The sequence below is a fragment of the Typopeltis vanoorti genome, chromosome 25 (genome assembly GCF_054136105.1).
Source record: "Typopeltis vanoorti isolate ZY-2024b chromosome 25, IOZ_Tvanoo_1.0, whole genome shotgun sequence".
NCBI classification, from domain to species: domain Eukaryota; kingdom Metazoa; phylum Arthropoda; class Arachnida; order Uropygi; family Thelyphonidae; genus Typopeltis; species Typopeltis vanoorti.
The window spans coordinates 8,108,193-8,122,174 of NC_143573.1; the positions used below are offsets into that span (position 1 = coordinate 8,108,193).

At 36.5% G+C, this 13,982-nt stretch overlaps 1 protein-coding gene across 1 annotated transcript in view; it reads left to right on the plus strand.

Moving 5' to 3' along the window:
* LOC150092517 (cytochrome P450 3A8-like) overlaps positions 1–13,982 on the plus strand; it is a 221,061-nt gene that overhangs the window by 132,097 nt on the left and 74,982 nt on the right. The window contains exon 6 of the mRNA XM_090414567.1: positions 3,680–3,917. Coding sequence (XP_090270693.1) covers positions 3,680–3,917 — 238 coding nt within the window. The remainder of the gene's footprint in view (positions 1–3,679; positions 3,918–13,982) is intronic.

Sequence of the window (13,982 nt, forward strand, 5' to 3'; positions counted from 1 at the left end):
AAATTAGCAGTTTCCAAAGTTTGGTATCTGAAGTGTTGGGATTTAAGTTGGGGCAAAATTCTTGCCACCTAGTTCTTTGTAATATATTATTATATTTTTGTTTAATTTCAGCATTTATCTTGTTGTACTCAATCCTGGTTTCTGGAGATTCTCCAATTTTTAACATGTTAAATGATTCATTTCGTTTAGTTATTTCACTGGCAAGTTCCTGGTAATGGATGAAAATATAGAACAGGATATCCGTCAGCAGCAAGGCAACTTTCCTAGTCTGCAGCTTATACTCCTCATGCTGGAGTATAAGCTGCAGGCTAGGAAGGTAACAAGTGTAGTAAGGAAAGAAAATTTGATATGATAAGAGATTTGGCTGAAGCAGTAAAGCAAAATCCTAGAGAATTCTCTAGTTATGTTGTTACTAGTACAAGAAAGGATGAATATGGATGATTGACTTTAATTGCTGGAGATGGATTATGAGTTACATCTGCTGAAGATATAATGAAAATGTTCAGTGAGTATATCTTTAGTGTATTTCATGCAGAAAAGTTAATAATGACATTGAATAGCAATAGGAATGGGGATAGAAACTGACAATTCAAGAATTGGAATTGTTCAGAATATTAGGTAACCTTGATGTTAATAAGGCTGTTGAACTGGATGGGATATCATTGCATATGCTGTGTGAACTGGAACTGGAAATATCCTTGGCTTGGTTGTTTAACAGAACTCTGGGAACAGAAACAACCCCAGAAAAGTGAAAAGAGGGAAAAAATAGTGCCACTGCATAGGGAGAATCCAATTCGGTAGTGTCAAACTTATATGCCAGTTTGTATATCAAGTGTAGTGGTAAAAGTTAATGAGAGGCTGGTTATAGATAGAATACAAACCTTAATTGAAAGAATGAAATTTTTTTTTTTTTGAGAACAAGCATTTGTTTGTTAAGGGGGACAAAATGTAACTAAGTTGAAAGTTTAATTTTCATTGGTTAGAGTATAATAAATTTAGTTTAATCCTTTATCCAAGTGTGAGCAAACAAAGTTTGCGTCTGAAAGTATTTTCAGGACTGGGGTAAGGTGGTATAACACTGGGGCACTCCTTGCAAAGGTGGAGCAAGATACCAACACTCCTATCTCAGTATCTCCCATAATGCAAAACACATCTCCTTGCGGATATGTCTAATGTTATGCATTAAGGGAAGGGCCATAACCCAGACTAGTTTCGACCTTTATTGAGGTCTCTTCAGTGGGAGCCAGGCCCAAGTGGAGATACCAGGCAGAAGCATTAGCAGGTCATCTCTACCTATAGGAGTTGCCAAATGGTGTGCCACCCTTTTTTAATAAATTACTCTTGATTTAGAGAAAGATGTTGAAAGTTTATTTTAGGTAGCTTGCTCCACCTTTGCAACGAGTTGCCCTGGTGTTGTACCACCTTACCTCAGTCCTGAAGATACTTTCAGGTGCAAACTTTGTTTGCTCACACTTGGATAAAGGATTAAACTAAATTTATTATACTCTAACCAAGTGAAAAATAAACTTTCAACATCTTTCTCTAAATCCAGAGTAATTTGCTAAAAAAGGGTGGCACACCATTTGGCAACTCCTATAGGTAGAGATGACCTGCTAATGCTTCTGCCTGGTATCTCCACTTGGGCCTGGCTCCCACTGAAGAGACCTCAATAAAGGTCAAAACTAGTCTGGGTTGTGGCCCTTCCCTTAATGCATAACATTAGACATATCCGCAAGGAGATGTGTTTTGCATTATGGGAGATACTGAGATAGGGGTGTTGGTAGCTTGCTCCACCTTTGCAAGGAGTGCCCTTGTGTTGTATACCACCTTACCTCAGTCCTGAAGATACTTTCAGGTGCAAACTTTGTTTGCTCACACTTGGATAAAGGATTAAACTAAATTTATTAAAATGTAACTAAGATGCTAAAGCATTTTATTGACATTTTGTAATCTTGTAGGGTGACTTAGTGTATTTGACAAACTTATATAATGATATATCTGAATTTTGCTCAAGCAGTTGAGGATGGTTTGAATGGAACTACACACAACTTGCTGGTTCCTATCAGTCAACCATTTCTGTAACCAAGCTATCAAATGAATACAAAGATGATTGACTAAACTAGCAAGAAAGGAACGTGATAAGTGGGATGTCAATGAGTTCTATTCTGGGACCACCATATAATTTATATATATCTACATATTATATTGTTCAGGGTGTGTAAGGAGATATTCAGTTGTTGGCTGATAATGCTAAATTAGGAAGAGCAATAGCAGGAAGTTCTGATGTGATGTTGTTACAAGAGGATTTGAATAGGTTAGTGTTTTGTGCTGAAGAATGGGGATGTCATTTCAATATTTCTAAGTGTAAAGTTATGTAGTTTTGCCATAGAGCAGCACTTCCTGAACTGTGGGCTGCGGCCCCCTTGGGGGGGCCATTAGTTTTGTTGAGGGGGCCACAAAATAATGAAAACAAATTTAAAATGTTTTAAGACAAAGTGTGTCATGTCAAATGTGTATGTAAGATGCTAAAAATGTAATATTTGCATTTGATTTTTGCAATATTCACTATGTATGTTTTATTGAATATAAATACAATAAATATTATAATAATATATGTCTATATTATGATTTTTTTTCAATGGGGGCCATGAAATATTTAAATTTTTCCAAAGGGGCCTTTACATCTATAAGTTTGGGACGCACTGCCATAGAGGGTTATTGTATTGGAGGGATTTTGCTTCAGGAGATGGAGGAGGCAAAGGATCTGGGGATTTTGGTGGTAGGAAACTGAAGTTCAAGAGACACAGTGCCAAAGTTGTAATGGGGTACCGAGAAAATTGCTGCTATAATGTAAAGAATACTGACATGTATAGATAAGGAGGTGAGATTTACACTTGGATTTCTGTTCATTCACAAATATTGGTGATAAGGAAACATTGGGGAGAGTGAGAGTTCAGAGGCAAATAACTAAGACTGTCTCAGGACTCTGAAATATTGAGTATGAGACATGTTTAGGAAATGTGGTCTTCAGAGTTTGGAATAGGAGGAGGAGGAGAGATGATATGACTGAGAAGTGTAAGTTGATGAGAGGAGCCTATCAAATAGATACATTTTAATTATTATTGCATAGGATAATGGATGATGCAAGAACAAGAGGTGATCCCTGGAAACTAAACAAAGGTCATGAGTAAGGAATAGAATGGGGAATTTTTTGCTTGGCTGGTAGTTAATGAGTGGAATTTGTTTCTGGAATGATGGTGAGTACTCTAACATCCAGTGTATTGAAGGCTAAGTACGATAGTTATTGTGGTCATCAGTTTTCATCCTCCAAAGATGAGCCTTCAGACTCCATGGAGGCTTGAAAGTAATACTAATAATTATTTTCTACTCATATTGTCACATCCATTTCTTAATCTGTGTTTCACAGTCTGTATTCTCTTTGTCTTTCTGTCTATTATATGCAGCAGCTACTATTTTTGTATAATTAATTACATATTAATGAGAATAGTAACCCTAAGAGATTATTAACTATCTTGAACCACATAGTAATCAATGAGGTGTTTGTAACTGAAATATGTGTATGTACAATAATTCAATGTAATTATGATATTTTAAATCAATTTTTCATGATAAAAACCTTCCTTACAAATTTTTCTCATAACCAACCATTGATTCTTAGATGTCACCAATGATGACATCGGCTATAGAAGATCTTCTTTCAAATATTGAGGCTCATGCTCAGACTAACAAAGAATTTAATGTTCATGACCTCTATCAGCGTTTGACAATGGATATCATTACCAGGACAGCCTTTGGAGTAAACATTAATGTTCAGAAAGGTCAACGTGATAATATGCTAAGGAATGCCCAAATAGCATTTAGTTTGACCTACAAAAGCATTACAACATTCATAGGATGTAAGTGTAGCATTTCACTTTTTAAATTAAAATTGAGTATTATATAACTATAGAATATCAATTATGATATAATTATGATGCATATTTATAATTATTTTATTTATATAAAACATATTTTTAATTTCCGTCCTGGTTTAAGTGCTGGCCTGGTTGGCCGAGTGGTTAGCGTATCCACTCTCCAGCCAAAAGGCTGCAGGTTTGAATCCCACCGTGAGCATGGATGTTTGCAACTGTCTGTGAAAACACTAGTGGTGGTGTTTTCACAGACAGTTGAGGCAGCATACAAAATACTAAAAAATCACTAAATTGTAGTCGACCATTCTTTTTGGATGGTAGGAAGATAAGTTTTTATATTTAATATGTGGTGATATTTATCATTTTAAATTGAATTTTATTGTGTGATAGTTAAGATTGGTATGTGGTGTTCATTTGAGTTTTAGGTTGTGCAGTGATTAATTTCTGTGTTTCTTTGGGTGTGTTCATTGATCAAAGACAAATTTGCAGTGAAGTCAGTATGTAGATCACTACAAAAAATGAATAATTTAAGCAATCTGGAGTTTTCAAGAATGGTACAGTGCTGTGAATGTATGTACCATGAAGAGTTATTAAGGATATCCATATGGACAGCTTGAATAAGAAAAGTGAGCAAAAGTGGGTGTGCAAGAACTGTGATGTGTTTTTGGACTATGGGCCATCTTTGAATGTTAAGGGAGAACATGAGACCATGAGTATGTGCAGAAACAAGTAAGATGGATGGTAAGACAGCATGCAAGAAATAATGTAAAGGGAGAGAGGGAGTGCAACTAACAGTAAGATACTGCAAGACTAACATCAAAAAAGAGACATAACTTACAGTGACATGGCATTATTATTATTATTATTATTCAGGCCTCCATGGAGTCAAAAGACTCATCATGGGAGGTCCTTCCTAAGAAACACAAAGTCTATCATACCACTCTGGTAACAAAGCGTGCGACTGATTGTAAGTTAGTGTGTGAAACTTTTCTCAAGAAAGAAAATGCTGTTGATGGCATGATAACATGTGAATAGCAGTGATTCAAGATACAAAAGTGAAGTTGGGGATGAGGAAAGAGATTATGCCAAGTGAAATGAAGAAAATTTTAGATATACATGGAAAAATGAGGAACAGTGGAATGCAAGACGGCTATATGAAAGAGGTGATGAATGATAGGGGAGTGCTGTATGGAGATTTGATTTAATTTGATTATTAGAGGTATTGTGAATAAAAAGGCAAAACAGAGCATAAAACTGAATGTAGGACAGAAGCTTATACAGTGACCAGTGTTACTTAATGAAATAGTACAATGCACACAGACAAGATTATTATTATTATTATTATTCAGGCCTCCATGGAGTCAAAAGACTCTTCATGGGAGGTCCTTCCTAAGAAACACAAAGTCTATCAAGACTCATCGAGGGGAGGTCTGCATAAGAAACACAAAGTCTATCATACCACTCCTTAAACTCATTCACCGTTCTCGCTCTCACCACTCGATCAGGCAATGCATTCTGTGGTTCAGCCACCCTCCATGCAAAGAAACCACTCCTCACCTTCTTGCTCACAGTTTCCTTTCATAACTTTCAGGGATGGCCTATTGTCATCACTCCTTCCCGCTGTTCAACCAAGCGAAAGAACTCCCCAGTGTCAACCCTGTAACCACCTCTCAACAGTTTAAAAGTCTCAATCATATCACCTCTCCTTCTTCTATCCACCAAACTCTGCAGTCCACATTCCCTCAGCCGATCCTCATAACTATCATTATACAGTCCTGAAACCATCTTTGTTATCTGCCTTTGTACCTTTTTCCACAGTTCATTTATCCCCTTCAAATCCTGGGTACCAAATCTGAGAACAGTAGTCCAAGTATAGTGTGATCAGGGTCTTATACAACGGAATGATAACTGTTTTATCTCTGAAGTCAGTGTCCTTCTCATTATTGCAACAATTCTCTGTGTTACCTTCACCACCTTTGCAATATGTCCCCTAAATTTCAGGTTTCTATCAATCATCAACCCAGATCTCTTGTCTCCCCTACTTCCTCCAGTATAACTCCTCCCATAGAGTATGCAGTGTCCCATCGATGTTTCTCAAACCTCAAGACCTTGCATTTTGTTGCATTAAACCGACATCCCCATTTATTTACCCATCGATCTAGCTTATTCAAATCCTCTTGCAGGGATGCCGCATCTCCACTGTTACTAATAATCCTTCCCAGCTTCGCATCATCTGCTAACAACTGAATATCCCTTTGCAATCCACTGACAATGTCATTGATATAATGGTTAAACAATGTAGGTCTCAGTACTGAGCCCTGTGGGACCCCACGTAACCCTCTGCTTCCTTGAAACTGCCCCACTATACACAACTCTCTGATATCTATCGGACAGCCAATCCTGAATCCAGTTGACCAATCTGACATCCAGATCCATGTGCTGCAACTTAAATATCAGCTTATCATGTGGCACCCTGTCAAATGCCTTCGCTAAGTCTAAGAAAATGAGGGAAAGGTAGTATATACCTTTCCCTCATCTAATGGTCTTGTAACTTTATCATAAAAGGCTAGCATATTGCTAAAACAAGAGCACCCCTTCACAAATCCATGTTGACTCTCACAGATAACATTACCCTCATCTGCCCAAAGCTGTATACGGTCCCTCACTACTTTCTCCAAGATCTTAACAACTACTGATGACACACAGACTGGCCTATAATTAGACACTTCCAGTCTGCTACCACTCTTATGCAATGGCACTATCTTACCTTCCTTCCTTTCATTGAAAAGCCAGAAAGGCACTGTGGTGAAAATATCAAAACTCGTGGTGAAATACCATTCAGTCCCACAGCTTTACTGACATCCAGAGTAGTCAGTATTTGAAACACACTCTCCTCCTGTACCTCTAAACTTCGAACCTGCCCTATCCCTCTAGCATTAAAACTGACTCCTCCAGGATGAAATACTCAAATAAAGTGTTCATTGAATAATTCTACTATGTCCTCTTCCAGACTTTCATTGAAAAGCCAGGTCAAAGGCACTGTCAGCCCCCTAGCACATTCTCTCAAAACTCGTGGTGAAATACCATCCAGTCCCACAGCTTTACTGACATCCAGAGTAGTCAGTATTTGAAACACACTCTCCTCCTGTACCTCTAAACTTCGAACCTGCCCTATCCTTCTAGCATTAAAACTGACTCCTCCAGGATAAATACTCCAATTCTACTATATCCTCTGCATCAGTCACTCTATTCCCAATTTTATACTACAATATCATTCTTCCACAGTTATTTCTCCTCCTACTGGCCACATATCTAAAAAATTCCCTAGGATTTTCTTTGGATCTTAGGGCTAATATCCTCTCATATTCCAGCTTCGTCTTCCTTACCATACTAGTCACTCTTTTGGCCTGTGTCTTATACTCTTCATGCATCTCTCTTCACCTGTCTCCTTATATCTCTTCCACAGCCTCTTTTTCGCATGCAATTCCTGTTTTATATTGTTTGTCATCCACTTTACTCCAAATTGTGTCCTCTTGTTCACTTGTGGTATACAACTTACCATTGCTTCTAACAAATATTCTTTCATAATTTCCCACGCACTAATGATATCCCGCCCTTCCAATTCCTCCTTCCATGAAACTTCCCCAAGTTAATGTCTTAGACTATTATAATCACCTGCCTTATAATTCCACATACGTTCCCATCTTTTTGATACTCCTGCATGTCTATTCATTATCCAAGTCAAAACCATATGGTCACTCTCTCCAACTGGTAGGAGAGATGTCATCTGAGTTATTATCAACTCCTCTGATGCTATGACCAAATCCAAAACTCTTGAATCCCTTGTTCCCTCTATTACATGTTGTAATAGAGGGAACAAGGCATTTGTCCCTCAAGAATTCTAGACATTCCATTCCTTTATTGCTACATGCATCTTCCTCTCCACAGTTTATACTACTGTAGTTAAAATCTCCTATAACAATCATTCTTCTTGCACTTGCCAAACTCAACTGTCTAAACATTTCCTGGTTCCCACCCTCTGTATTCCTAGGTCTGTAGCAACACCCCACTAAATATCCTGTCTTGCCCACCTCTAACTCACACCATATGCTTTCAAAATCATTAGTGTCACTGCCTTCCAAAGTCTCCACTCTTAGAGGACATAGGTCGTCACTTATCATAAGCAGTACTCTACCACCACGCTGTCCCTTCCTATCCTGCCGAAAAATGCTGTACCCAGTGAATTTTATTCCTGTTATTATATCCTCTTCTGTCAACCACATCTCAGTGATCCCAAAAATGCTTTCAATTCTAAAATCTTCAAAACATAGTTTCCATATTCAATAATGATCAACCTGTGCACCACCCATTGTAAATTTAAAATAAAAATCCTGATAATAATGAAACTTCCTTTTTCCTTCCATATCGCTGTCAATACTGCTGCTAACCCCTTTCTCCCAGATAGCAGATGTTTTTCCACTCACATTCAGATAAGTCATTGCATTTTCATCATCATTATCATCAAATTCCTGCCATGTACCCTCAAGAGGTGTACAGGATATGATAGTACTACATGAAAAATTTATATCATTACTAATTCCTATCTACAATTTACCTCCAAATTAGTCTGTTACTTGTCAAGACTCCAGTATTATCAGATCTTATATTTCTATCGTCTGAGGCACTTTGTACCGTATCAATCCACCTATATCTTGGTCTTCCTGTGGGTCGTTTTCCTGCCAACATGGCAGAGAACACTTGTTTGCTAATCTTTGCTTGCCCATTCTGTTTAAGTGACCATACCACCTGAGATTATCTCTGCTTATGCATCCCTGGATACTGACAATGTCAAGTTCTTTCCTAATATCCTCGTTTTTAATATGATATTGCCATTAATGCCATCTGTTCATGCCTCTAATCTTTCTCATGACTCTCATATCTGCAGTCTCTAGTCTTTGGTCAAGTGTTTTACTTCTGACCCAGCTCTCAGATCCATAAGTTAAAACCGGTTTGAACACCGTCTTCTTTAGAACAGCTAATTTAGTGTTCCGACTAATTTCTCTCTTATTCCATATGAATTTATTCAATTGAATTTCTGCCATACCAGCTTTGTTGATTCTGTTGATTTGTCCATCCATATTTAATTAACCATCTTCACAAAAAATCGTGCCTAAGTAGCTGAAATGTTTTACTTGTTCCACAGGTTCTCCGTTCACAATACAGTTGACATTTTCAGTGATTCTGCCTATTTTCATTGTCTTTGTGTTTTTATTGCTGATCTTCATACCATATCTATTACAACAGATATTCAATTTAGTCAGGGAATCTTGCAGACTTGTAGTGGATTTATTTAGAAGTATCACATCATCTGCATAAAGCAAAGAGCTCACATTAACATCTCCAAATTTGATATCATGTTTAATACCATTTTTCTTCATAATGTGATCCATATAGATAATGAATAACAGAGGGGATAATGTACATCCTTGTCTCACACCAGATTTAACATTAAACCATCTTCCAGTACTTCCTTCAATCCTAACTGCTGACTTACAACTCAAATAAAGACTAACTATTGCTTGATATAATGTCCCATTGAAACTATATAACTGTAGCATATTGAATAGCTTCTCTCGTCACCTTGTCATATGCCTTTTCCAGATCGACAAATCTTTGTTATATTCTTGTGCTTTCTCAACTATTTGCCGTAAAGTAAAGATCTGATCCTGACACCATCTATTTGGCCTGAATCCAACTTGTTCTTAACAAAGCTTTTCTTCCACAATTTTTCTCAACCGTTTCTCAAGTATACTTGCCTAAATCTTACCAGGAAACTCAATAGAAAAATACCTCTGTAATTCTCACATTCAATTTTATTTCCCTTTTTATATATGGGTACTATGAGAGCTCTACTCCAATCATCGGGAATTTGTCTCCCTCTGTTCAGGCATTCTGAACTTTGCAGTGCAGCCACTGTAAGACTTTTATACAACCATACTTCAGCATTTCTGGTCAAATATCATCTACTCCTGTTGCCTTTCCATATTTCAAGCCTTTGATAACTTTTTCTACTTCAAGTATGGATATGTATTCCTGACTTAAAGGAATACATATCCATATATGCCTATTGAGTGGTTTTTGCCACTGTGCTATCACTCTTGTTTCATTTAGCAATTTTTCGAAGTAATTACTCCATACTTCAAGGATATCTTTTTCCCCCATTTTCATGGCACCTTTATCATCTTTAATTCCTTTCACAGCACCCTTTCCTCCATTTCTAAGCTTCTTCAGCAACCTCCAGAATATTTTTCCACCTTCTTGATATTTATTTTCTATGTTCTTGCCAAAGTTCTCCCATGATGTTTGTTTAGCTAGTTTTACACAGTTTTTAGCTTTCTTACATTTGTCTCTGTATTCTCTAAGAGCACAAGCTGACTTATTTTGCCAGGAACTTTTGATATGCTTTCTTCTTTTCCTTCACTACCTCTTTAACTTCCTGTGTCCACCATGAGTTCTGATTTTTCTATCCTTGCAGACAGCCTCACTGTATACCTTTCTGGATGACTGAATCAGGGTTTTCTTCAGGGCTTGGCACTGAATCTCCAAGGTTTGGTTCCTGTTCTCAAACACTGTCATTTTTTCTCATTGAAAGGCTTATACATCCTATACATGATTACTAAATAACTTAAGGAATTGACAACGTACACTAGAATATAAATTAAATTGAACTTTAATATATATTTCTAATATTTCTGCAACGTCACATTGCCATCTTCTAAGGAACTTAAGATAAAGACATGTGCACACAGGCACTACACACACACAGTAAATGAGCTCATTTACTTTGTTTTGTGCATGCATGCACGTGTCTTTCTCTTAAATTCCTTTGAAGACAGCAATGTGACGTTGCTGATATATTGGAAATATATATTAAAGTTTAATTTAATTTATATTCTAGTGTATGTTGTGAATTCCTTAAGTTATTTGGTAATCTGTCATTTTTTCTTCAATAATCTTTGTGTATTTAAGTCTACAGTTCACATCTGACAGCTGCTCAACTTTTATTCACTTTAAAAGTTTCTTACATGTCATTCTTTTCAATATGAAATTCTCTTTTTATCCTGCTCAAGACTAAATAGTGATCACTTCCAATTTCAAATCCTCTGTACACTCTGGTGTCCTGCACCAGGGAGAAAACATCACTATCAACAATAACATAGTCAATGAGACTTTTCTTATTCCTTGCCTCTTCTCTCCACATGAATTTGTGCACATTTTTATGTTGGAACATGGTGTTAGTAATAACCAGTCCATGTTCTGAGAAGAAATCCAACAGGTATATGCCATTATTATTAGCTTTGCTCTTTTCTCCAAAATTTCCCAAAATATTTTTGCATGTCTGACATTCATTTCCTACTCTATTTAGATCCTCAACAAGGACCAACTTTTCCTTTTTCATTGTGTCAGTTGCTTTCTCTAAAACCTCAAAAAATTCCTCCACTTCTACCTTAGTAGAATCTTTTCTGGGACCATAGGCACAAATAAGTCTCATTGTCCAGTTCCCCATTCTCCTATTTGCCCACATCACTCTACTTGAGACTGCCTGCCATTCAAGAAGATTAGCCTTGTATTTAATGTTGAATACTATGGCTATTCCTTCTTTTCCTTGATTGTCATTGCCTGAATATAACATTTTGTATTTATTGCTCAGAAAGATGTCACCAGTTTTTGTCTTTTTTGTTTCAGTTACCCCTATTATGTCGATCTGGTAGGCATCTAATTCCTCAGCTAGCTCCATTTCTTATGTTGATAGTATTGATTTTTAACTCTGGTGATGTTGAGCTGGAGTGTGTTTTAGGATTTTATTGCATTTTTAAAAGATAAAATTAATTCTGTCTACAGCTGTATCAAGTAAATTATTGAAAGAGAACTAACAGCTGTCCCACTTTCTTTGGTTAAATTAAGAACTTGTACTGTTCATGGAACCATTCAAATTTCAGTCTGCTTAAAACTTTCATCTACAGGTCAGTATGCCCAAGATCCATCACCCAGAAAGCAGGCACTCTGGAAGACACTAGCACACCAAGGTTAAATTTAGTGGATCTTTGATAAATGCAAACCTTTTCAGATTAAAAGTGTTCCATATTGTATCTTAAAGAAACATCAGAATGAATAATGTAAATTCTTCTCATTTATAGTCTACATACCACCTTCAAACCATGTTAAAAACTAATCCTTTCTGCTACTGCCAAGAAGGATCCTGCATAATCCTTCATAATCCTGAGATTTGAATTGTAAATCTGATACACGATATATAATGATCATTTGAATATAATATAATTTTTTTTTTACCACACTGGGTAATATGAATGCAGTCCTGTGGGTATACTGCTAATTAGTAGTTCCTGTTAAACCAGGACTCTGTTCAAGAATGCTTGAAGCAGGGACTTCTTTTTCATAAGTGATTTTAGATATTTGCATACACTGTAAGGCAGTAATTTTTTCTTAGGAAGGACCTCCCATGATGAGTCTTTTGACTCCATGGAGGCCTGAATAATAATAATAATAATAATAATAATAATAATTTCCATTATTGAATGATTCCTGAGTTCAACACTTGTTGAGGAAGGAGGTACTTTTCATTGTTTAATGTATATTGCTTATTGGTTAATGGTGCTTAGGATTGCAGTTTTGTTTTTGAACTGCTAAGTAGTGTTTTAAATTGTATTATGTGCTTTTGTTTTAACATTAATTCATTTTTTGCAGACTAGATATAGACCTTATCGCACATTGAATTAAATACACTTTTATGGAAAATTCTCACATAAGTTACAATGGAGGAATTATGTTTATTAAGAGTGGAGGTGATAAATTGTAGTATATGCGAAGGTTTTGATGCTTTTTGGTATGGGGTTGAAAGAATAAATCACTATATCTAATAGGATATTGTTATAGAACAGTTAATGTAGGCTGGACCAACAAGTCAGCTACTGAAAGAAACATAGTAAGATTAAAACCAGCAAGCGACATCCTAGCAGTAGGAACTTTGGAATGAATGTCTGTACTTTATGGGCTCCTGGAAAGCTAGACTTACTTTGTAAGGAGATGGAGGAATACTAATGTGACATCCTTGGATTAGTGGAGATGCAATGGATGAAGTTAGGAAGGATGATAGGTGGAAGAATCCTCTGGTCTGGCAACAGTAAAAAACATGAGGTAGGAGTTGGATTTTTTCTCAGTAAAAGAGGAAGAGAAAAACATTATTAGGATACAAACCAGTAAATGAAAGAATAATAATTGCAAGATTTGCAGCACAGCCATTTAAAATTAGTATGGTCCAAGTCAGTTCACCCACTTCAGAAGGTACTGGAGAAGAAATAGTTATTTTATAGAAACTTGGAAATAATCTTGAAATCATTAACAAAGAAAAAGAAAGATATATGCTAATCATTGGAGGAGATTGGAATGTGAAGATTGGAAAGCACAATGAAGAATGCAAAAGAATAATGGAGAAAGCAGTGAAAGAGAAGAAAGAATGCTTGAATTTTCCTTGAAGCATGACATGGTAATTTGCAATACAAATTTCTGCAAAAAAGACTGCAGGCAGTAGACACGATGATCTCCTGATGGAAGAACTTGCTAGATCTGATATTCGTAAGCAAGAAATGGGCCATATCAGTTCAGAAGTGTTGAACATTTTAAGAAGAAGAGACATAGAATTGGGTAATCACTAAGTTATAATTACCCAATTCTTGCCCATCTCTTGCTTATGAAAATCATATCTAGCATGTTCTTCCAATATCAAATTGAAACTCAAGCAAACAACAAAGGCTAGTGGAAGAACATGCTAGATATGATTTTCATGAGCAAGAGATGGGCTATTCAGTTCAGCATTATCAAATATGAGGCAGGTGACCAGTGGTGTGCCTCAGGGCTCTGTGCTTGGGCCAATGTTGTTTAATTTGTATATAAATGATATAGGAAACGGCTTAAAGGGAGATATTCAGTTGTTTGCTGATGATGCAAAGTTGTGTAGTGCAATAAAAAATC